This window comes from Eremothecium gossypii, chromosome VI (genome assembly GCF_000091025.4).
Source record: "Eremothecium gossypii ATCC 10895 chromosome VI, complete sequence".
Lineage (NCBI taxonomy): Eukaryota > Fungi > Ascomycota > Saccharomycetes > Saccharomycetales > Saccharomycetaceae > Eremothecium > Eremothecium gossypii.
In genome coordinates, this window is record NC_005787.5 from 322,913 (window position 1) to 347,010 (window position 24,098).

Here is a 24,098-nt window from a genome sequence, read left to right on the forward strand (position 1 = left end):
GTAAAAAAGACGCTTAGTGTTACGTGGATGCGAGCGCCCGTTTCAGGTAGATAGTTTCGGGCTGTCCCAGCGGCAATGCAAGTAATCTGTCTTTAAAAGACGGGGTCTCCAACGCTTGTCGATAATTCTCAAGGATGATATGACAGACAAGTTTGGACATGACACAGCAAACGACGGAGAGTTCTCGGTGGGAGCCGAAATCCGTGGCCAGGACGGGCAGAACCCGGACCAGATCGGAAAGCAGCTCTTGGTTGTGGTTGTTGTCAAGTGCTATCTGGAGGTACTTCTCAAATACCCCCAGGCCGTGAGTCCAAGTTTCCATCTGTTGTGCGGGGAAAGTCTCCAATAATTGACGCAGTGTCTGCAAGTTAGCAGCTGACCCATCTAGCACTAACTTTGGAGCAACGCTCACTATTACCACCTTCTCAGCCTCTTGGAAGTGGCCTGCCTTCAGCAAATTGCGCGCCTCGGACAAGTGGTTTCTATTGTACTTGTCAAGCAACGCGAGGAACGCATAGTAGCTTGACTTTGGTATCCGAAGTCTGGTCAGCAGCTCGTAGTTGCTATCTTGCGAGAAAAACGTGATTTGTGAACTTAGAAGGTGATCAACTTGTTGCTTAGCTAAACGATCGTCGTTAATGAAGCACATGATGAATAGCGCTTCACCAAACATACGATTAAGCTTTAGCTGCTCGACATACTGCAGGGTTAAGTGGTCCCGAAGGGACGGCGATATATCGTCGCGTGTCAAAATTTGGATGAAGAACCAGGATAGACGAACATCCAGATTATTCGACGATATCTTGAGATTGCCAACCAAGATATCGGGAGTGACATCGGAGCAATATAAGCGTAGAATATTTGCAGATATGTCATTCAAAGGCCATTGGTCTTTACATGAGTACTCAAGGCCTCTTTCTATTAGTTCCCGAAGTGACAAAGCATCGATGTCTCCGTAAAATATCTGCAGTCCCAAGGTCGCAAGCCATGATAGGCCTTCTGAAATAACAGAATTGGCGGACTCTGCAAATGGTGATCCAGTCAATAACTGGTAAATTTTTATGATGTTTATGTCCAAGCTAGAGCCCAATTTTTTAATCTTGGAGAGGTGAGAGGTTGACAGCTCGCGAACTAGGGGATCATTCGACCCGAGCAGAGTAACCAAAACAGCCAGGTGGTTGTTATTGCTTGCAATCGCAGCAGTTGTAGCACCTATGATGTCCCGTTTCACTAAGTACAGAAATATCTTCTCCAGAGGGCCTGCACTTGCAATCTTAGCCCCCACTTCAGAATTAATTTCATTAATAATCCAGTCACAAAGTAGCTCGTACTGTTTTTTTTTAACAAGGACGTCTTTAACTGCGTCATCTGGGTGACTTCTTGATTTACTAACAGAAATAGGATCAAATAGGATCGAAGCTAACTTCCATATCCTATATTCCGCAGGGATAGGTTTATACGCAGCTGCAATGTCATCGAAGGTCAGCGAAAACTGCTTCACAATTGGGTAGTTATTATTTCTCAATTCAATAGTGGAGTCTATTAGAGACTTCTTCAGAACAGAATCGATCGAGCTTCTTTGAGTTTGCAGCGGCAGCGGAGAGGCAGTCACTGTACAGCCAGAGGTAGACTTGTCTGTTTTCATTGTTATCGTAGAGTCATTGTTAAATCTTACAAAGCTGGGCGCGGAGTCCAACCTTCTTTGCCTTCTTATCGACTTGAACTCATCCATATCTTTTTGAAAAGTGTTAAAGATGACATCGTCCATTTTGTTCACCCTATTCAATGAAGTAGAATTAGCAAACACCGACTTGTAAGGATCAGCGGCGAGCTGCAGTTGTTGGTGCCAGTCAGAGGAGACTTCCAAATTCGGCTCCGCTTCTAAACCTTCAAAATCTTCTTCATCAACATCGGAGGGTTCGTAGGGCTTCTCCTCGATAAGATCCGTCATGGCTTCATCGTGCAGCAAGGCATCAACTGGGGCACTAGTCAAAGAGTAATCATCTGGTGACGTCTGCGTCATGTCGATGTCTACAGATGAGGGAATATGGACCAGCTGATCAAACCCTCCAGGAACAGTACTATCCGCCTGCTTCCCAAACCCGGGTCTCTTCGGAATGGCAACTATCCGCTGCTTAATCTCAGCTTCTCTAGCAGCCTCTAGTTCAACGTCGTCAATTTCAACGTCAGAATCATTGACTAAACCCCAAATACTAAAGTGCTTCACCTTGAAAGTCCAAACACCTCCATATGGATTATATGAAATAAACTCCATGTCTCTCATACTTTTCAGCCTCTTGACGAAATACTGAACCTTCGCGAGGTCGGAGTTTTCAGTGATGGGCTGGTTTGTCTTCTTATCTATTGGATATATGCGTTCCAGAGTTATAGTAGCCGGAACGTTCAAGCCCAGGCCTATTGGCGGTTTCAGAGAATCATCCGGATATACCTCCACTGTCTTGTTTTCATTAAACATGATGACGCTACCAAAAAGCGCATGCTTGAAGTCGTCGCTGAATGCTGTCAAATCAACATCCAAGTCAAAGGAAATGCTACCATAGCCTTTACGCCCGATGACAAAATTCGGAATCGCAGAAAGTTGCTGCGGAGTCAACCGTTGCAGCTGCTCAATGGAGGGCGAGCACCAGTAGCCATCGCATCCATTGTCTGATTCCGGAATACCTGTAGTACTACTGACTTCGCATTTTTCCTCCAGAGGCTGTCTATCAGTTTTCGTAGATACAAAGATTTCTGAAGATTCCTCGCGCTGAGACTGGTAGTTCGTATCTAGGATTTTCAGCTTAGTGGTAGCACTCTGACCATTCAGCAGACGCAGCTTTTTGGCAGCGCTTCTATGTGGATCGAGTTTAAGTTTCCGCATGTCTGATAAATCCGTTCGGTTGGCCAAAGAAAGCAATGGGCGTGACGGAATAGACGATGACGGATGGTTCAGTGGTGGATTCAAATCCCTGGTATTGTCTGCTGCTACCAGTGGGCCTTGGCTGAGCACTTTCCTGGATGGTGAGAATAAACCCCGTGTAGATTCACCATTTTTCCCCGAGTTTAACCTAGAACTTAGCTTACTGATAAGAGTGGATTGATTGCTAACAAGTGGTAGCACGTTTGAGGCAGAAGAGGTCGAAAACATCCTCTTCTTCTCGTGCACAAGCGGTAGCTCGTTCTTCTTCTTAGACGTAATTGCTGCCGTTATAGATTCCGGCATGGTAGTAACAGGAACACCAGTCAGATTCAGGCCATATGGATTGGAACCCAGAAGGGACAGTTGCTGTGTTTGCTGCTGCTGCTGCTGATTATTCTGTGAGGAGGAAGCTCCAAAAAGCGACGACTGTGGCTGAGCGGTGCTGTTTCCAAAGAGCCCCCCGGTAGGTTTCGCACCAAAGAGCCCCCCATTATTCTGCGCACCATTTCCCTGATTATTGCTAAAAAGACTGTTAGTGGAAGAAACGGTATTTGTGGTGGCTGTGTTCGGCCGATTGCTGAAAAGACCTCCACCAGCTGCCGGTGCCGTGTCATTAGGTTTCCCAAAGAGATTTCCCAACGAGGTGGATGCGTTGTTGTTCGCGGCCGAGCCGGCGCCAAAAAGACTCCCACCACCGCCCGCAGCACTGTTGCCGAACAGCCCACCCAATTGGGTGCTGCCGCTGTTGCCCGTGCTAGCGAAGAGACCACCGCCGCCAGTGCCATTGGGAGCGGCACTACTCTGTCCGAAAAGGCCGCCTGCGGGCTTCTGTTCCGTCTTTGGCCCAAAAAGCCCGCCTGTAGTCGTCGACTTGGCGCCTAGGAGATCGCCCGCAGGGCTTGGTGTCGAGACGTTATTTTGGCCGGCGCCCGCGAACCCTTCGCCCGGCTTTTTGTTGAAATTGAAGAGGTTGCCGGCCGGCGCAGGAGTAGGCGTCGGCGTCGACGCGTTTGCGCCCCCGAACAGTGAATTTCCTCCGGATGCCGCACCAAACATGGGCAGATTATATGTATCCAAGCTTCAAGTGCCTGTATCGTTTATAGTACCGGTGCAATAAATGTCCAAGCACAAAGTAGAACGACTAACGAGCTTGTATCAATGTGAAATTGTAATTAGAACGAAAGTCTAACCGGATCTGCCTCAGATCACGAGCAGCTGTTGGTGTGGTTTTCCTTTGGAAGGATGTTGATGATGGTATTTAACTCTCGCGAAATTTGAGGTAACGTAACCTTTGGAAGTAGGAGACCATTAAAATTTTTGTCACCAAAAAATCGCCTATTCAGAGTGCGGGTAATGTTTCCACGAACGCCATGCGTGTAGGCGTAGAGTAGCCAATTGCCCATGTAATGAGATTGTATTAGTTGCTGGAGCTACATGCAGCGTCATTGATACTATATTTACTAGTTTGTGCAAAAACGGCCTTGTTCAGTTGGTGTGGTTGCAGTGACGGATAATAACAAGTCACAGAACAACTTGGAACTGCCTGAACCAGGGCAGTGGCTTTTTAGTGCGGGATAGAAGGTGCCGCTCGAGCAGCTCCTGTGTGACTCCTTTCCCGTAGGCAACGCGTGCCCTGATGGTGATCTTCTTCTGGTCTGCAGAAGTTACCGCGGCGACGAAGTCTGGGATGCCTATATGGTAGTGGACCTTGGCATTCCGGACAGCGTCGAGGTCCGTCAGTTCTATTAGATCTGTGTCGCGTACAGTGACGAGCCGCGTTGGGAAGATGGCCTGGAGACGGTCGTACTCCATGCAGACGTTACGGATATGCTGCAGCTTGGATTGGACGGCGAGAACGAATGTGAAGGCATTGGGGGCCGCATGCCGCGCCTCGTTGATGAAAAGCGTGGATATGTGGCGTTCGAACTGGGACTCTGTCTGGTAGCTCACAGCAATATCTTTTATGTTGTCGACTTGTGTGAGATCGAAGCTCACGTTGATCGTGCTGTTAAGCGCCAGTTGCAGTTCTGAGCCTGAGAGCCCGCGGAAGGAGACGCCGGTGAAGAGCTGCATCTGAGAAAAGAGCAGGCGGAGTTTAGAAACATCATGTGCGGTGTGCAGTTTATTTTTGAGAACAAGTGACTTCAGGGAGCTAATTTCTTCACGCACGTCCTTTATTTGAGAACGGAGCGCATTGATATCCGCGGAGATGGCCTCCTTTTGCTCCTCCAAGTTAGCGGTGTTGTTGAGCTTTATCATGTTCGCTTTCAGCTCGCTCTTTATCTTTTCAATTTTGAGCCTGTCCGCTAGGGTAGTCACGCGCATGGGTTTCTCGCCGTTCCTCAGTAGCTCCAACTCGTGCCTGAGCGATTGTTCAAGAGCCTGCAGACGATGCTTAATGTCGCTTATCTCATTCAAGCGCGCTACCACTTCGGCGTATTCCGTTTGAACAAGCGATAGGTTTTCCTCGAGTACAGACTTGATGCCTTTTAGATGCTGGCAGCGCCACTCAAACCAGACTTTCTTCGCCTCTAACCTTGCAAACGACTTGATTAAGACAATCTGTTCTTTCATGAGTTGTTTCACTTCGTCACTGGATTCAAAGTAGTTACGGAACAGATATGGAGGAGGGTTATTGGAGATCTGTTCCTCCAACTCTTGAAATAACCTTTGAGAATCCAGGATTCTACGATGCAGTTCCTTCACTATAAATGCATATATTTCCAGGAGAGGAATTTGTAGATAGAGAGCATCGTAAATCTGACGTGTGGAGATATCTTCAATGCGGTCTGTATACGTGAACGTTATTGGATCATAGTTTTGCACTCCATCTAAGTCTATAACAAATGATATCCCCGTTGTATCTAAAAACATCTGGAGTGAAATCGGTTCTACAGGCTCTTCTTTAGGTTGTTGATCCACGGCCTTCATAGCGTAGTTGTCATGCGGTAGCTTTGGTACATCTGCAGGAGAAAGAACGGGGTTGGATGAGTTCGCTTGCCTGCTTGGAGAGTATTCGGGAGGTAAAGGAATGGGGGATAACCTTTCGGCATCACTGAATAGTTCTTCTATCGGATTTGGCTTGACAGGAGAGACATATATACCCTCTGCAATCTTACGCCTTTTGGGCGATATTTTAATTGTGGAAAGAGCCTTGTAGGCTGGCGGCTCTTGGGTGCTGGTAACTACCTGCGAGTCGATTGTGAGTGCCTCGTTAAGTTTGGGAAATGCTGTAAAGTCCATGGTTTCCTCTGCTCTCTGCTCATTGAGATGTTTTGGCCCTTCAAATACATTGGATAAGGTCAGCGTTGCATCAGGGGCTTCCCTGTACTCATGCGCCTGAGAAAGCTGCTGCAGACCGGTTATTTCCATGGAATCCCCGTCCATACTCACCATCCGGGCTGTCGCGACGCCAGACAGCTTCGCGGACGGCGAACCCGACGAGGGGATCCGTCCGACGCTCTGCTGCCCAGTGATCTCCATAGATTCCTCTGTAGCAGGAGTGGGAGCGTCATCGCCGCCGTCCTCCTCTTCCTCCGCGCCATTGTTCGCGTCATTCTTCTCCGCTTCGTTTGGGGCTGGACCTGCTTGGTGGGTATCTGTCATCTCCATCGATTCGTCACCTGTGCCGGTGTTCAAAGGCCCATGCAGGTTATGCAAGTTGGTCAGTTCCATTGTTTCCTCCACTGGAGCGCGCCCGAGTCCCGCCTCGGCCCCCTCCGCCTCAGATTCTGGCCGCGCGCTGTGTTTCGTGAACAACTGTGTTATTTCCATGGACACTTCTTTATCGAACACGGCCTCGTACCCCGCGTCCGGCTCCTCGACGCGCCCCAGCCCGTCAAATGCATGCGTCACGGGATTCGTCAGCTCCATGGTATCGTTGTCATGGCTCTTTTCAAGCACGCTGAGGGAGCTCTTACGACGCGGTTCCCTGAACTTAACTGGCACCTCGGGTATGAAGTCAAACTTGTGCAGCGTTACGTCCGGCGCAAAAGATACCCGCCGATTAAGTTTGGCCTCCAATTGGGTCGTGTTGATTCTAGATGTCGTGTTATTCCCGTTGAGCAGCTGATCCTTTGTGAGCCCGTGGGTTGGAAACTGGATCTGCGATGAGATTTGAAGCGTGTCTGAAGTCCGCTCATCGTCGTCGTAGTTCGACTTCTGTTTTAAAATACTCCGCGGTGGGAGCGAATACCTTTTGTGCGGCTCCATATCCCTAAGCCAGCGTTATATGATCGCTCCTAACAACTGACCGCCTTGGTAGGTGCTGCTACAGCTACTCAATGTTTATGGACCATAAGCGGCTTTCGTATCCTCCTCGCGAAAATATTACCCGGACTCAGAAACATTCGTTAAATGTGATATGAAAATTGGCACTTCCAAACCAACATCGGCGATGTGATAGAGTGCATCGTACACATGCGGAGCTCTAAGCTGCGGTATCCGAATCATTAGCGCCTGATGTTCTCGACTAGAATTTGCTCCTTGTTGGCGCGTCCATTTATGGTGCCAATAGTGCCCCGCTTCGGCTCTGCTTTGCTGCAGAAGCCGCTAAACGGCGTGGTGGTACCCCAGTTTACCAGGGGATTCAAGGTCAGAACTTCGGTGAAGAAGTTCTGTGCGCACTGCTACATCGTTAGACGCAAGGGAAGAGTGTACGTGTACTGCAAGTCCAACAACAAGCACAAGCAGCGCCAGGGGTAGGCGAAAAGCGCCTGCTGCCCACAATGGTGGATGAAACGACCATGAGTTACCATGTATATAAATTAACGTAACAACTTTGCTAATGTACAATAATATCACTGCGGAGAGTGCTACGGTAACAGCCGCCGGAGGGTGAGCCCTGCGCCGCCGGCCAGGGCCCAGGTGCCGCTGGGGGAGGCGACCACGGCCGTGGGCCCGGTGTCAGCCACGGTTGTGTAGCTTTGCGAGTGCAGCTGTAGCTGATCGCGGGCCACTGACCACACCCTCAGTATCTGATCTATGGAGGATGTGAGGATGTAGGAGCCCTCGCTCACAACGCTCAAGCTCGTGATGGTGGACGTTGCTGCAGAGGGATTGAATGCCGCGATTTTGGCCACCAGCGCGCTATCGTTGGAGCAGCTAAAGATGGAAATCGCGAGCGCGTTATCGTCCCCCCCGGAGTAAACGACAAATTCACTCTTGCGCACGCTAACGCCGAGCGCTTTCACTCCCGATTGATGCACCTTCAACAAAACAGATGGCTCTGGCAGTTTAGTTTCCGCCATGGCAGCTCCCTCCAGCTGCTGGAGCTGATCCTCGACTGCAAACGGCATCACTGGGGCCATATCCCATACCACCAGGTGGCCATCGGTGGCCGAAACAAGCAGATAGAGCCTTCCCTGCAAGACGATTAGTTCTGCATTTAGAATACAGCATTGCGTATAGAAGCCGTTCACCAACAGCGTGAACGCATTCTTCTCCGAGTCATAGTACCAGAGCCGAATTGAACTATCCGAGCACACCGTTGCTATCACGAAGTTCTCGGTGCCGTTTACGAATTTGCAACTGAAGTCCATGATCCTGAGATCCGGGTTGGAGGATGACACGGGCAGCTTCTGCAGGAGGTGCACGTACGGTATGTCAAAGGTATCTGTAACTTGCCACAGGAAGAGCTCCTCTCTTGCGCTGCAGGACACAAACAACCTTTTGTTTATAAACTCGCACCTTTGAAGTCCGCTAACATGCTCCTTCAGTGTCCAAAATGTCCTGATTTCTCCTGTATCAACGTCAAAACAGTTCAATTTAATGTTCGTATCTTCAGACCCTGTAATAAACAAGTAGCCGTTCTTATATGGCTCATCGCTCCTGATGGATATATCCCGAATCTCCCGCCCATGCAGGCCATTCCCAAGAACCCGCGAGAAGGGAAAATCGCGGACCAGGCAGACATAGGGGTCCCCGGCCTTGATATAGCACAGCAAAAAGCTGTCGTCGATGCGGTGCACAAGATCCCATTGCCGGTTTGCTCCCCCGCATAAAACTGTGCCTATCTCATACTGCTTCGTCTCGTTGTACATGTAAAAAGAGTCAGCCTTGAAACCGTAGGTGATATAGTCGCCTTTGGCGTTGCGGATAATGCCTTCCAGGAATCCCTTCTGCACCTTGTTCGAGTGGACAACCCGATGGGCCCTCTTCGCGAAATCGAAACACACAAAGTTATAGTGCCCATCGCGATCTGTGATGGCGAACAAATGTCCACTTATGTGGGTGATAGCCGTGATCGTATCACCAGGTAACAGCTTTCGCAGCACGAATTCATAGCTGGGGTCGTCCAGATCAAAAACAGCGACAGTGCTGAAGCGGGAGCCGACGATGATGTAGTGCTCATACACCCCTAGTGCTCTCGTGCTGAACTCGGCAGGCTTCCGGAAGACGTACTGGGCCTTCATTGCTAGCGTTTGCGACTCGAGTCGCAAGCACACAAGCGGATCAGACGGCTGCGGCGACTCCGCCAAAATCAGCAGGTCTTCCCCGGACCGCGTCACTAGGATATTGGTGCATTTCCCTATTTCGGGGACCCTATGCCATTTGCTGGCCAGAGGCTCGTGTGTGTCGACCCGCAGCACCAGCACGTCCGCACTCGCATTCGCAATCACGGCCAACCCCAGAGCCCGCTCGCGCCTCGTGACAGAGTAGCCCGCGAGGCGCTGGTCGGCCAGGATGCACTCCCAACGCCCCAACATCCTGCGCTGCAGAATCTTGCCGCACGAGGTGATCGCGATCGGGCCGCGCTCGAACCAGCAGAAGCCCTTGAATGTCGTGTGGTCCATATTATACAGGCCCTCCGTCGTCAGATCGATCGCGGGCCTCTCCCGGCTGCCCGGCCGCGTCAGGTCCACCAGCCGCAGCCGGCCGTCGTTGCCCGCAGTCACCGCCACCATGTCGTCCTCCTGTACGTCCACGGCCCACACGCTCTTCGTCTGGTGCACGTCGTAGACCGCCTCCTCCTGCATTCGCTCAGCGCCCACCGCCCACACCCGGCACGTGCAGTCTTCCGATACACTGACCAGCTTGTCTGCTACTCGCAGGAAACGCAGGTCCCAGATCCGCGCTGTGTGCCCCCACGCAATGCCTACCTGTTCACCTGTCTCCAGGCTCCACACCCGAATCGAGCGGTCATCCGAGCATGATGCAACCAGTCGCCCGTCGTCGCTCACCACCGCGCAGAAGATCGAGCCCTCGTGGCCCTCCAGCCGCTGCACCACCGCCCCCGTGTGCAGCTCCCACACCACCACCCCGCCCATCACCGTCCCCGCGCACACATACACCGCATCGCCCACCACCTTCACCGACCCCGAGTACAGCAGCGACCGCTCACCCGCGTTGATGCTGCGCACCACACGCATCTCCAGGTCCATCTCCAGCACGCTGTTGTAGCACGTCAGCAGGTAACACGAGCGCCCGTCCGCGCTGAACGCCGCCCCGAGCACCCACTCCGGCGTCATGTACTCGTGATACTTCAGGTTCCGCCGCGTCATCACGTCCTCCAACTCCAAGATGCTCACCGACCGGTCCCCATATGCAATTACCCACCCGTCCTGCACGCATATCCCGTGCACCTTGTTTCGCTGGAAAACCCGGCAGCGGTTCAGCAGCACTCCGCCGCGATACTCGTATACGTAGATTTCCGGCCCGCACCCTGCTAGGCACCTCCCGTCCCCGAGAATCCGCACTGCAGTGCATGGCGCAATGTCATTGACCTTATCCAGCGACATATTCATCGTTTAATCGACTATGATCCCGATCTAATGCCTGCTCTTTTCCAGAACCTGGGCTCATCGCGAGTGTTAAAATTGGTGGATGGTCCAGTTCCAGCAAGAAAAAAATTTCAGGTTCCATCCGCGTAGTTCTAACCCTTAGCAAGATCAAGGATGAACAAGCTGGTACCTCAAGGTAGAGTTAAAGGTTATCATCAGTGCGTATAAGGACATAGAGGAGATTTTTACAGGACAAGAGGGGCTTCGAACGCTTGAGTGCAGATGAATCAGTGGCAGCTTTCATACCAGTCGCCGGTGGAGCTCACCGAGCACCTGCGCAAGTCGTATTGGGCTTACGACGCCAAGGAGAAGAGCGCGACGAAGATGGCGTTTGACCAGGACGTCAATCTGATCTGGGTGGGGGACACATACGGACGGGTGTCGTCGTACGACCCGTCATACTCGCTATACACGCGGCACACGGCACACATCGGGGCAGAGCCGGTGGTGGAGTTGCTGAGCCACAAGCAGGGCGTCTTGTCGCTGGGCGGCGAGTCATTGAACTTCGCGAACCGGCGCAGCGTGACGAAACTGCACGTAACGTCGGCGGACATCGCACAACTATGCGACATGCGGGCGATGTGCTACGGCAGCAACTCGCAGAACACGGTGTACTGCGGGGGGACGAACCTGGCGAGTGGGCTGGTGGCGGTGGACCTGGTGAAGGGGCGGTTGAGCAACACGGTGCAGTACTCGTCGAAGGTGAAGCTGATGCAGTCGAGCAACCGACTGATGGCGGTTGCGCGGCAGAACGGGATGCTCGACCTGCTGGACCCAAACAGCAACACGGTGGTGAAGACGTTCTCGGGGCACTCGTGCATGGTCAGCTCGATGGATTTCCGCGACCACACGCTGGTGACGGCGGGGAAGTCGAAGCGATTCAACATGATGTACCCGGACCAGTTTGTGAACGTGTACGACCTGCGGATCATGAAGCAGCTGCCGCCGATCTCGTTTTCCAAGAACACGGAGTACATGGGGAACGGGGCATGTTACATGGTGGGCGCGGACTTCGTGCAACTCCATCCGATTCTCCCGACCGTAGTGGTGATCGGCTCTGTTACCGGCGCGTTTGACTTTGTTGACCTGTCCAACCCGACGGTCCGGACCCAGTACTGTCACCCGTGCCAGTCGGTGACGCAGCTGCAGCTCTCGCCGAGCGGCGATTACATTGCATTTATCGAGCACGATAATAACATAAACATGTGGTCGAGGTCCAACGGCATGACTGGATTTACCAGCACTGCGACCACGATTCTGGAGTACCCGGACTACCCAGACGACGGCATTCTGGCTGGCGCGACCTCCATCGACGACTATAGCTATCCGCTGAGCAGCGTGGGGCTTCCGTATTACAATGAGAAGCTGTTATCCGCGTGGCACCAGACGGTATTCCGTAGCGATGGGACGATCCCAATGAAGGTACCACTGCCTCCCAAAAGCAGTGCTGCCAGCAGCTCGCACACGGCACTGAGCACATCCTCTGACTCACGACCGAATACCGCGCGCTCCGGAAATCCATCATCTGGCGGGCAGAAGTATCGATTGCTCCCGTACGACAGGCATAAGTACGGCCATAGGAATGTGGCGGTACCGTATAGATCGCTGCGGGAGCGAAAAAAGAAGCTTTTAATTACCGACGAGGATGGCAAGGACAAACAAGAATTAATGAATTACAAGCCTTCCAATGACAGAGAGGTCCCCCCTGCATTCACAAAGCTGCAGATGGTATACGGTCGTTTTGGCGTGCAGGATTTCGACTTCAAAGCATTCAATAAAACAAGGTACTCTGGGTTGGAAACTGACATTGACAATGTGTATACCAATGCAGTGCTGCAAATGTATCGCTTTGTTCCAGAGGTGTACAACTTCCTTGTTAGCTGCCTGAAGATGGAAAATTTCAGCGACAACTCTTTGCTCACCGAGTTGGGATCTCTTTATGATATGATGGTCCGAGCAAATGGGGAAATATGCCGTTCCAGTAACTTCCAAGAGGCACTCGCATCCATTCCTAAAAGTTATCTACTGGGCCTTATCACAGACTCGATCGACAATGCTCTGGAACCGAACACAACCGTCTCGGGAACCTCAATTTCCGACTCGGATGCATCGGGCAGTTCCATGACTGCGAAGTTGGAGAGTATGGTTCTCGGTGACGACAAAACAACTATTTCCTGCCACGACAACAACGATAATTCTCTGACTACCCCACAAAAGTTTAACACGTTTTTATTAAACAGGTTACTATTTGAAGAATTGCAAATGAAAATCAACACAACGCAGAGCATTGTGTTGGAGGAATTGCTTGGCATCGATGTGCAAGTCACAACCAGGTCCATTTCACCGTGTGCGAACTTTACCCGTCGCTCTGACATCATTCCGGTGTTGACTGTGACAAGTCCGATCAGCAACAACATCAAGTATGTCAACAAAAAATTGAATAACCAAACGATCCTTCCATATATTGAATCCTCTATGAGTCGGTTGAAGCATACGAAGGCAATGTGTGAGAAATGTTTCAAGTGCGAGACTGTAGAAAGCGAAAAAACTGTACGGAACCTCCCACCGTTACTATCTTTGAATATTTCGTTAACGTCCGACGAATGGGCGACAGCCAAGACAGTGAGGGGTTGGCTGACGAAGGAGTTCTATGCCACCATCTCCAAGGACAGGCCAATTTTGAAGCTACAACCTACAGACCTCAAAACTACCAACGCGATCTTTAAGTATGAGCTTAATGGCTACGTTGCACGTATATGTGACTATATTACCGAACCTCATCTAGTGGCCTATTCCAAGATTTTCGATCCTACTACAAGAACGTACAAGTGGTATATGTTCAATGACTTTCTAGTTCAGGAGGTCGATGAAGAGGAGGCCCTGAACATCTCTTATTGGTGGAAGACACCAGAGATTGCCATTTATTCCGATGCGGAGGAGCTGACAAAGCCGTTTGTTCCGGCCAGCTTTTACACTATTAATTATAGTATTCTTTACCGCGACCACTTCGCGAATGGTATGCGAGAAAGTATCAAAAAGGAATACCGATTATTAACTGCTGAAGAGGCTCCAAAACCTGGTTCGCTGGTTGCACTAGATGCTGAATTTGTGGCCCTGAGCGAAGATCAAGTAGAAATCTCGTGTAAGGGAACCAAAACTTTAATAAAACCAGCAAAAACGGCATTGGCCAGGGTTTCGGTCTTAAGAGGGGAGGGTGATCTTGCCGGGGTGCCTTTCATTGACGACTACATTGTCAATACAAAGCATATCGAAGATTATTTGACCAAGTACAGCGGTATAGAGCCCGGCGACTTGGATCCCGACACAAGCTCAAAACCTCTTGTTACCAGGCGGGTCGTATTAAGAAAAATCTGGTTGCTACTGCAATTAGGTTGCATCTTTGTTGGTCATGGTCTGTACAATGACTTCAGGAATATTAATATACATGTGCCCAAGGAACAGACAAGAGATACGGCTTTGTATTACCTTCAAGGCAGGAGGTATTTGTCGCTCAGGTATCTTGCCTATGCATTATTGGACAAAGATATTCAAAAGGGAAATCACGATTCCATAGAGGATGCCTACACGGCATTAGTGCTTTACAGGAAATACCTGGATTTGAGGGAAAAAGGTATTTTCGAAACAGTCTTAAATAGGATATACGAAGAGGGCAGGGCATCTAACTATAGAGTCCCCGGTGACTTACAGTAAAGTATGGGTATGGTTATTATTCGGAATCTATTTCCTGGAATTATATAATAAATAATTATTAGATTATACGCAAAGCACGTTAACCTGTGGCGACAATTGGAACTCATCGGGATGCACAATATGCGAAGTATGAAGCTTCTATACTAAAATTATACATTAGTAAACATTTAATGAAGATCGGCCTCAACATACGGTGCGATTAGCAGAAAGCTCTCACGTGGCCACAACCCCGAGAGAATTGAAGCGGTATTTCATCTTACTACGTTATATGCCAGAGGAGATCGTTCACAGCCGTTGCTGGTTCAACGCTGTCTCCATTCTTCTATTAAAGGCTCGCGTAGTCGGCTGAAGCGAATTTATCAGACGTTGATTATGGTGTGGAGTCGGACCGGTAGTTCGGGACCTTGGAGCAGCTGCAACTTTCGGATTTTGCTGCAGATAAGGCCCTTTTTGGCTGAGAGGGTTACTGTCCTTGTTGAATTCCGTAGTCCCCTCATTCCACAGAGAAGTAAGAATCTGCCGGATTTCCATATCCCGATTGCGAATATCGGGATGCAATTCTCCAAATGTTTTCATATTTCTTTGGTAGCTACCAAAGAGTGACCCGTTGGATGCGTCATACATTGGAGAAGAGGACTTGTTATGTTTCTTGACGTCAATCTTGTGCTGCGTAACTACCCTTGTCATAGCATCGTTCAGAGGGTTACCAAAGCGCCGAACGCTCATATATTCTCGGGAGATCCTTTCAAATTCTCTGCGAACCTCCACGTTGGACGCCAGGAAAAGAGCGTCCGACCCCGTCGCCGACTGTGCAGATACATCCAGGAAAGACGATTCACGCTGTAGCCACAGCTTCTGCTGTGTTCTTGACTCGTTATTTTGGTCGTTTGACTGGAGGAATTGCGAAAAATGGTTTAGCGGCACCTGCGTGCCAGACCGTTGCTGGCCCTGACCCAACCCGTGTTCTCCGAGGAATGATGCCTGCTGGCCGCGAAGCAGCGCATTCTGCGATGTGCGCAGCGCCATTAGATTATTCGTGCGGTTTCCAGACCTCGAATTTGGCGCCCTGCCTTGTAAATGACTGGTCAAGCTGGAGATTGACGTGGAGAAGTCTTTGGACGGCTTTTCCTCGGCCTTCAGCTCTCCAGACTTCAGCGAGCTTGCAAGGTCGTTGTTGATGTAGTTAAACCTATTATGGTTTGCATGCTGCGTGTCGTAAGCACTGTTGTCTATCATTGCGGCGTGGCTGGCCACGGAATTCTGCCGCGACAATGTCTGGTTAAAATGCCGCTCAACCCCGGTCGACTGCGACAGGATCATATCGGGCGCATAGTGGTCGCTATCCTTATCTGGATCGCCATGCACATTCCCTTCCTGTGCCTCTACAGCCGACTTGCCTGCCTTCCCACCATCGCCAGGTTGTTCTGCAACCTCTGCAGCCCGCGCGCCGTCGGCCTCGGGCGTTCGTTCGGGTCGCCCTGTCCGGTCCGCTTGCTCTGGGCCCTCTGCCCGCCTCGGCGTGGACGGGTACTCCGTTCTGCCCTCGGCCGCCGTCGCGCCCTGTCGCTGGAGACTGTGCGCAGACTCCGCAATGGTCTCCCCCGCGTGCAGCGCCTTGCTCACCTCGCAGTCCCCGTAACCAGCACCATAGTCCTTGCTGTGCTCTATCCGGTCCTCGTCGTTGCTGTCAAGCTGCTTGTTCCGCAGGCTCGACGGCGCCTTGTAGCTCAGCTGCATGCGTCCCAGGCCCTGCGTACTGCCGCCCGCCCCCGCCGGCAGCGCTGGAAGCGCCGGCAGCGCCGGCAGCGCCGGCAGCGCCGGCGCCGCCCGCGCCGCGCCGCCCTCCGCCTCGTCGCCCTCCGCCTCGTCGCCCGCGCCCCACCGCCCGCCGTCCCGCAGGTCCTCCCCGCTGAAGTAGTCCACCTCCTCGTCCGCGCTGGACCCGCCCTGCTCGTGCAGCTGCAGCACCAGCCGCCCGTGCGCGCCCCGCCCCGCGCGCCCGTCCGCGCCCGTCTCCGTCCGCCCCAACGCCGTCATGCTCAGCATGCTCAGCGCCTTGCGCTTACTCAGCGAGTCGTAGCTGCGCGTCCGCTTCATGCTGCCGTTGCTGGGCTCCCCATCGCCCCTGCTGTACGTCCCGTCGTGGCTCGACGTCCGGTGCAGACTCACCAGGCCCTTGAAGTTTGCGTTGCTCTTGCTCCGCGACCGCGTGGAGAACTGCTTCAGCTTCTTGCCGCGCGTCTTGCCGCCTCCATGGCCCGCGGCCCCGCCGTGCCCGCCGTGCCCGCCCATATCGGCCTCGCTTCTGAACGACCGTCCTCTGCACGCGCCCGATGACATTGTCCCACCTTCTATCAATCTTATTTCCGCGCCTCGCCTATTCCTCGACGCCTCTGATACGTGGCCTACCTCTGCTACGCCTCTGATATCGCGCTTGTTCAACGGTTAATCGTTTTTCCGCTATTAGAAGCCTTATGTCACCTACACGGGCACCGCCTTATTGGATAACAGCTGCGATAGGTAACCGTACCGCGTTACGGCGCTTCTTTACTGTCTATAGTATACATTCCTCCTGCCCAAGCGATGCAAGTAGCTCGATTGTGCTGGCGCTCCCGGGTCTACCACGGAAAGGGGACGGCGAGCCAGATGACAGGGAATAGTTAGCGAAAAGGCTGAATAGTTACTGCCACATGCAGCAACGGGCAGCGTAGAGAAGGCGTGTGCGCAGGGGGCAAGCAAGCAATGGACCTATTCAAAGTCGCAGACTTCTACCTGGAGCGGGTGGTGAACTGGCAGAACCGGGCAACGCTGAGCGTGGTGGAGCAATCGCGGGTGCGGCTGCTGCTGCTGGACAAGCACACGACGGCGGTGATCTCGGTGGTAACGACGCAGTCGGAGCTGCTGGCGCGGGAGATCTACATGATCGACCGGCTGGAGAACGCGGAGCGGGACGTGATGCGCAACCTGGGGTGCGTGTGCTTCGTGAAGCCGACGGAGGAGACGATCGAGTGGCTGCTGCGGGAGCTGGAGGAGCCGCGGTACGGGAAGTACCAGATCTTCTTCAGCAACACAGTGTCAAAAACGCAACTGGAGCGGCTGGCGGAGCGGGACGACCTGGAGGTGGTGGCGCGGGTGGAGGAGGTGTTTCTGGACTACGGCGTGGTGAACGCGGACCTGTTTGTGCTGGAGCAGGCGACGCCGCAGCTGCTGGCGGGGCCGGGGACGTGGCGGCCGGCGGGGCTGGATGAGGTGAGGCGGAGCGTGCTGGCGGTGCTGCTGTCGCTGAAGCTGAACCCGCGCGTAGTGTTCGAGGCGGGCAGCGAGCTGTGCGCGCGGTTGGCGCGGGAGCTGCAGCACGAGATTGACAAGAACGCGAAGACGCTGTTCGATTTTCCAGCGCTCGACACGGCGCCTGTGCTGCTGCTGCTGGACCGGCGGCACGACCCACTGACGCCGTTGCTGCAGCCGTGGACGTACCAGTCCATGATACACGAGTACATCGGCATCCACGGCAACCTAGTCGACTTGAGCGGCGTAGCGGAGCTGGACGAGGAGCTGAAGCAGGTGGTCCTGTCGCCGAAACAGGACCAGTTCTTCCGCGAGACGATGTATCTGAACTTCGGCGATCTCGGCGACCGCGTCAAGCAGTACGTTGCGCAGTACAAGTCCAAGACCAAGTCGAACAGCCAGATAAACACGATCGAGGACATCAAGCACTTCATTGAGAAGTACCCGGAGTTCAAGAAGCTGTCGAGCAATGTGTCGAAGCACATGGCTATTGTGGCCGAGCTTGACCACCAGCTGCAGAAGAGCGACATCTGGCAGCTCAGTGAGATCGAGCAGAACATGTCTGTCCACGAGGACGACAACAATGACTACCATGAGATGCTCAAGCTTCTACAGAGCCCGACGCTGGATTCGTACTACAAGCTGAAGCTGGCCTGTATCTACTCGCTCAAGCCGAACCCCGTGGCTCAGAAGCTGCAGCAGGTAGCAAAGCTGCTGTCCGTGTCCTGTTCCCCGCGGGAGATGGCAATATTCCACAAGTTCAGGGAGCAGTTTGGAGCTCATGTTTCCCAGGTCAGAAAGAGCCCCGAGAACGACCTGATCAGCGGTCTAAGCAAGAAGTTCAACAAGCTGAACCACAATAGCGCAGATAACGTCTACATGCAGCACAAACCGAAGCTGGGCGCCATCCTCGCCGACCTAGCGAAGGGCCGCCTCTCGCAGGACATTTTCAGCAGCACCAGCGGAGCCCTGCCTACAAACAAGCCTGTGCAAGACGTGGTCCTGTTCATCGTCGGCGGCGTGACTCTGGACGAGGCGCGGCTCGTGCACCAGTTCAACGAGAGCTCTCGACGCCAGGAGGGCTCGCTCAGAGTCGTGTTGGGCGGAAATACTTTGCTCCGGACGCGGGACTTCATCGACGAATTCGAACAGCTGTATTGCTCTGCTGGCAAAGAAACTGGCCTGGGTGACCTGTTGTGACGCTGCAAAAACGATGGCGCCAATATAACTATAAAATATACACATGTTACATAGGTTAATTGCCTGATCCTCAAGTAGCTGGCCCTTCACTAGCATATTTTTGTTCCCATAGCAATAACTTCCTGGTTAAAGAGTCCATCAATTTCAAGGATTTGCTGTAGTCTTGAAATATAGTGTTGATCTTGCATATAAAGTCGTCATTCTCGACAAATTGAATGAGTTGTTCCTTGCCCAACTCACCGTCGGTGAGTTGGGACTGTGTGCGTGACAAATACTCCAGAATCGCATAGATTCTGCGTCTCATCTCCGAAATGCTTGTTTTCTGCGTAGGCAGTCTAGGCTTGATCGGCTTGCCAATGCCCACTTCTTGTCCATTAGTGCTGGCATTGTTTCCACCTACGCTGCTGTTTGACCCTGGCGGCACCCGCTGCATGGAGCTGCCCGCAGACTTTCGCGTGCCGCCGCGCCTCGAACGTTTGCGTCCGCCGTCCTCCTCCGAAGAAGAATTCGAGGTTGCGGACTTGCCCCTCGTACGTTTACGCATAGCTCCAGCCGAGCCTGATGATACCGGTGGTCCACTACCCAGAACCCTCGAGGCCTCAGAAGACGAGCCCTTGCCTTGCTCCTGCTTCGTTGTCACAGGGGGTAGGGTTCCCATCGATGTGCTTGATGTGGCCGTAGTAGGCGATGTGTCCTCGCCGGACAGCTCCCTGTCCGAAAGGTCTTTGTGCTCAGCCTTTAAAACTTCCTCGGGCTGGGAGGTGCGACGACTCTCGCGGATGGCCTCCAGCATCAGCTGGTACTGCTTCTCCTCGCGCGCACTGAGCGTCGCCCGCTTCCGGTTCAGCAGGCGGCGCTCGTCCTGCTCGCTCCCCGCAGAGCTGTTTGGGCCTCGTGCGTCGTCGTCATACTGGCCGGAGTCGCGGCTGCGCGGCCGCAGCTCGTCGTCGTACCGGCGTCGCTGCCGGTCTGCGTCCGACGCGCTGTCCGCGCTCCGGTCCCCGCGTTTCGCGCGTCGGCTCTGGCGCCGCCGCTGTTGCGTCGGCTTGTAGTTGGAGCGCCGCTTGCCCAGGTCGTTGGTATAGACCGCATGCTGCTCTGGCCGGCACTGCTCGCACCAGTACTTATCCGGCGTGCTCTCGCCTTCCATGATCCCCACGCAGTAGCCGTGTTGCCACACCGAGCAGCTCTCGCACTGTATGAAGAAGCCCGACGCGTCTGGAGGGTCCAGCTCCCCGCACACACATCGTGTCTCGCCCTCCTCATCGTCGTCGCCGTCCTCCTCCGCCTCATGCGCCACGTCCTCGTCCTCATCCTCCTCATCCATCACGCGCCCGTCCTGTCCGTCGTCATGAACCCGCGCGCGCTTGCGGTGCAGCAGCGCATGGTCCATACTCTGAGGCTCTTTCAACTCTGCTCTAGTCATGGCCGGAGACGCCGGATCGAGAGTCCTCTGGCTGGCTGCTGGGCATATGTGGTTTAAGCTCGCGCCAAAAGAGGGGAACTGGCGTACTTTTTTTTTCAACTTTATAGAGCTACGCAGGAAGACCGCGATGTTGCGTCCGCTAGCAGCCCGCAGACGCGGTGCGTATGTACAGTCTGTAGTATGCTTGCCAGGCCTTCTGCATCCAGGTGGTAGCTGCTTCCCCAACAGTCACGTGATACACACGTGACAGGTGTTACCCTGACATTTGTGAGGCGCAGCGTATTACCCGGATCAATTGCGCCCAGGAATGGCATTTTAGTGTTGAGCCTTGCGGGCCGAATAACCAGTTCACTGCTTACCAGAAGGACATACAATAGTTACGTCTAGCAGCGGTTTAGCGTTCATCGGACATATCATAGTGCTATAGCCATCTGTGGAGCAGGTATTAGGCGGCACAGGAAACGCTTCTCACACAACAAGGCGCTTCCGTTGACAAAGGGAAGCTGGCAAAAGAGCAATTAGACAGAATCAGGACGCAAGGAACAACCTAGGACGGTCTTTTTGAGTAGCGTTCACGGAGGTACTAGCAAGAAAATAACGGTGGAGCGCGAGCGGAGGAAGCAGGTTTTCCACGAAAGGAGGTTAGGAGCTTTGTCATACTATATTTGAGCGTACTTACATGCCAGCGAGGCTAGATAAAGAAGGAATATACAACAGAACAGAACGACCCTACGACCCGCATAGAGCCTATTGAGATAAGAATGGGGAACAGCCCGTCCAAGGATAGTCCATATGCCTTTCAGAGTACGACCCAGCAAGCCGGAGCCGGCAGCCAACAGCAATCGTCACTAGCCGACGAGAACCCTAACGAACCTAATGACCCTGATGATAGTAGGTTAACGCCTACACATACGAAGAATATCTCTATTTCTAAGCCTAGGAATAGCCATGTAATTACCAGCGGCGTGTCGGCCGTAGCTCCTACGAGTGTGCGGAGAAGCCCGTACTATGATTTGAAAATTGATGTGAACATGGCGCGTGCATTGCAGCCCGTGTCCACCTCGTCCGACTCTTTCTCATCCTCGTCCTCATCGTCCTCTGCGGCGAGCTCGTCTTCCACGGCGAGCTCATCTACTAGCCTATGCGCCAAACCAGGAGAAACGGCGGCAGTCCCGGGACACTGCGGATACGGTAGGGAACATGGGTTTCTCTCCTTGAAGAGCTCGCTCTCTTCAAGCTCGGATACCGCCCTTTCCTCCATTAATGTGAGCGGCGGCGGTAGCCTACCAACCATCGCCGAGGAGAGGGAAAATTCGCATATAATTGCCCGAAACTCGAAGGCTACGTCTGCACCATCATACTCGCACATGGCCAAGAAAAGTAGAATTGCCAATCCCCGTTCGGAAACTCCGATTGTGCTAAAGAGGAATCCCCACGATCCTTACAATAACGACAAGTTAAACATTGATGACGCAATCGAAAAGTTACTATACATTGGGGATAGCAGGTCTTACCATTCCCGCGACTTCCCATTCCATTCGTGGGAGGTCCAGTTGATATGTGCCACTGTGCGTGAAATCTTTTTGGAACAGCCGTCTCTATTGCGTCTCCAGGCGCCAATCAAAATAGTCGGAGACGTCCACGGGCAGTTCACGGACTTGTTGCGTATATTAAAGCTCTCGGGAGTACCGGATGAAACGAACTATCTATTCCTCGGTGACTATGTCGATCGCGGTAAGCAGTCACTAGAGACCATCCTGTTATTGCTCTGCTACAAGATCAAGTATCCCGACCGGTTTTTCATGTTACGCGGGAACCATGAATCGGCGAGTGTGACTAAGATGTACGGTTTTTATGATGAGTGTAAAAGGCGTATGTCGACGAAGACTTGGAAACAGTTCGTGGATGTGTTCAACACGCTGCCCTTTGCTGCAATAGTCCAAGATAAGATATTCTGTGTTCATGGAGGGATCTCACCTCAATTATCCAACATGCGCCAAATTGAAAAGATCGCCCGTCCAACAGACATTCCAGAGGAAGGCTTACTAACGGATTTATTGTGGTCGGATCCGGACCCCGCCGTATCCGATTGGTCCCTAAATGACCGTGGTGTCTCCTACACATTCGGCAAAAGGAATGTATACGACTTTTGCGCGAACTTCAAGTTTGACCTCATCATTAGGGGGCATATGGTGGTGGAAGATGGTTATGAGTTCTTTGCCAAAAAGAAGTTCGTGACAATTTTTAGCGCCCCGAACTATTGCGGGCAGTTCCAAAACTGGGGCGCCGTTATGAGTGTGACGACTGGGATGATGTGTAGTTTTGAGCTATTGAAGCCGCACGGTTTGAAAGATACACGACGGAAGTAGCGGGCACTTGTCTTCTAGTCCGCCGTTCGGTCGCATGTACACACCTGAGCCCAGGCCTTGCTGGTTATTTTGTTCCTATTCTATGTTCCGCTTTTACTTTTTCCATTTCTATTTCCTAGTCTCAATCTTATAATTTCATTAATTGACACTGTTAGTTTATTACATCTCGATGTGTATTTGTCCGCGCACATTTTGCGCCTATGACAGGGCACGCTGACCCAAACGCAGCGCCGCAGCTTGTGGTCGAATGACGCAGCGTTCTGGGGCAAAGAATGCTACAGAACCTGGCGGCTGCTTGCTAATGTGTCCTCGTTACATGTTAAAAAATGTAAAAATACTCCGATACCGGGAGTCGAACCCGGGTCTCCACGGTGAGAGCGTGATGTGATAGCCGTTACACTATATCGGAATTTGTTATGTACCTTTCTGTTTCTTGTGCCTAAGTCGTAAAAACGGCGTCCCGTGCCGTACCGCCACAGTATTACGTATTTTCGAAAAGTAACGTCTAGTCCATGATTCAGTTTCGTAAGTTCGTCGGCCCCGCGTCTGACCCAGTGGCGTCATTCTTTCAGTCCCTCAAAATGTAAGCATATCTCGATGCCGTAAGCTGGTCACCCACTAGTGGAACCATGGTGTGACATAAAGCGATAATCTTGACCCAAGTTGAGGTAGGTAGCGATACTTGACACATTACAATGATTCTGTTGGAAGTAGACGCAATAATGATGTAATTGTACACCGATATTCGAGCTCAAGAGTATATATAGAGGGCGGAGTGCATGATGAGTACAACTCTCCCAGTCTGATCAATCAACACACATAGTATACCTGACAAGATGAGAAGTATTTTCGGTTTGAAGATGATCGCGACCATGGCCTGCCCTATCCCAGCCTCTATCGGCTACACCTACTCTCAAAGAAGACAGAACGCCGAGCTCAAGCGCGGCCAGCGTACCGGGAAGTACGAGATCTGGGCTGAATACTGAGCTGGATGCAGGCGCCTAGCACAGCCCAGTTAGCATATCACATCGTGGGTCCATCGCTACCCCGAGGCCAGCAGACACAGGCCCGGCCGCTTCAGGAGGCGGCCTCGAAGCCTTGCGGTCCCGAAGGCGACTATTATATATATCTAGGGTTATTTAGTAAAGAATATGTTGGTTTGATACAATTTCTCTCTGCCGCAGCAGCAGCGCGCACCGCCCGCCCGCACACAAGATTCGTCACAGCGTAAGTGCAGGTTTGGCAGAGCGCTGTGGCATTGTCCCGAAGGTCTGACCACGGAGCTCAACGTGTGTTACGGTGAGCGACGTTATGCGCCGTTACCCGACTTTTTTTGCGGGACGGCTGTCGTTGTGACCATTGAGGTTCGACAACTGAGTACAAAAACCAGTTCACCACTGTTA

General features: G+C 52.5%; 9 protein-coding genes and 1 non-coding gene across 10 annotated transcripts; 4 read left to right on the top strand and 6 right to left on the bottom strand.

The window, feature by feature from the left end:
- Positions 1-19: 19 nt before the first annotated feature.
- On the bottom strand, positions 20-3,976 carry NUP145 (nucleocytoplasmic transporter NUP145; the record flags this gene model as incomplete). Its single annotated transcript, NM_210843.1, has 1 exon — positions 20-3,976. The coding sequence occupies one exon, from the start codon at positions 3,974-3,976 to the stop codon at positions 20-22; it is 3,957 nt and encodes a 1,318-aa protein (NP_985489.1).
- A 465-nt stretch (positions 3,977-4,441) lies between these two features.
- On the bottom strand, positions 4,442-7,132 carry SPC105 (kinetochore-microtubule binding complex subunit SPC105; the record flags this gene model as incomplete). The annotated part of the gene is made up of 1 exon (NM_210844.1): positions 4,442-7,132. One exon carries the CDS (start codon positions 7,130-7,132, stop codon positions 4,442-4,444), a length of 2,691 nt encoding a protein of 896 aa, NP_985490.1.
- Positions 7,133-7,381: 249 nt separating this feature from the next.
- RTC6 (mitochondrial 54S ribosomal protein bL36m) lies at positions 7,382-7,624 on the top strand (the record flags this gene model as incomplete). The annotated part of the gene is made up of 1 exon (NM_210845.1): positions 7,382-7,624. One exon carries the CDS (start codon positions 7,382-7,384, stop codon positions 7,622-7,624), a length of 243 nt encoding a protein of 80 aa, NP_985491.1.
- Positions 7,625-7,734: 110 nt separating this feature from the next.
- RTT10 (tRNA (34-2'-O)-methyltransferase regulator RTT10) lies at positions 7,735-10,665 on the bottom strand (the record flags this gene model as incomplete). Its single annotated transcript, NM_210846.1, has 1 exon — positions 7,735-10,665. One exon carries the CDS (start codon positions 10,663-10,665, stop codon positions 7,735-7,737), a length of 2,931 nt encoding a protein of 976 aa, NP_985492.1.
- Positions 10,666-10,923: 258 nt separating this feature from the next.
- PAN2 (poly(A)-specific ribonuclease) lies at positions 10,924-14,412 on the top strand (the record flags this gene model as incomplete). Its single annotated transcript, NM_210847.2, has 1 exon — positions 10,924-14,412. One exon carries the CDS (start codon positions 10,924-10,926, stop codon positions 14,410-14,412), a length of 3,489 nt encoding a protein of 1,162 aa, NP_985493.2.
- A 285-nt stretch (positions 14,413-14,697) lies between these two features.
- On the bottom strand, positions 14,698-16,752 carry TCO89 (Tco89p; the record flags this gene model as incomplete). The annotated part of the gene is made up of 1 exon (NM_210848.2): positions 14,698-16,752. The coding sequence occupies one exon, from the start codon at positions 16,750-16,752 to the stop codon at positions 14,698-14,700; it is 2,055 nt and encodes a 684-aa protein (NP_985494.2).
- Positions 16,753-17,154: 402 nt separating this feature from the next.
- On the top strand, positions 17,155-18,900 carry VPS45 (Vps45p; the record flags this gene model as incomplete). The annotated part of the gene is made up of 1 exon (NM_210849.2): positions 17,155-18,900. The coding sequence occupies one exon, from the start codon at positions 17,155-17,157 to the stop codon at positions 18,898-18,900; it is 1,746 nt and encodes a 581-aa protein (NP_985495.2).
- Positions 18,901-18,970: 70 nt separating this feature from the next.
- CTI6 (Cti6p) lies at positions 18,971-20,326 on the bottom strand (the record flags this gene model as incomplete). The annotated part of the gene is made up of 1 exon (NM_210850.1): positions 18,971-20,326. One exon carries the CDS (start codon positions 20,324-20,326, stop codon positions 18,971-18,973), a length of 1,356 nt encoding a protein of 451 aa, NP_985496.1.
- Positions 20,327-21,087: 761 nt separating this feature from the next.
- On the top strand, positions 21,088-22,695 carry PPQ1 (protein-serine/threonine phosphatase; the record flags this gene model as incomplete). The annotated part of the gene is made up of 1 exon (NM_210851.1): positions 21,088-22,695. The coding sequence occupies one exon, from the start codon at positions 21,088-21,090 to the stop codon at positions 22,693-22,695; it is 1,608 nt and encodes a 535-aa protein (NP_985497.1).
- A 337-nt stretch (positions 22,696-23,032) lies between these two features.
- On the bottom strand, positions 23,033-23,104 carry AGOS_t0132. Its single transcript has one exon. It is a non-coding gene; the product is annotated as a tRNA-Glu (tRNA).
- Between the last annotated feature and the right edge of the window lie 994 nt (positions 23,105-24,098).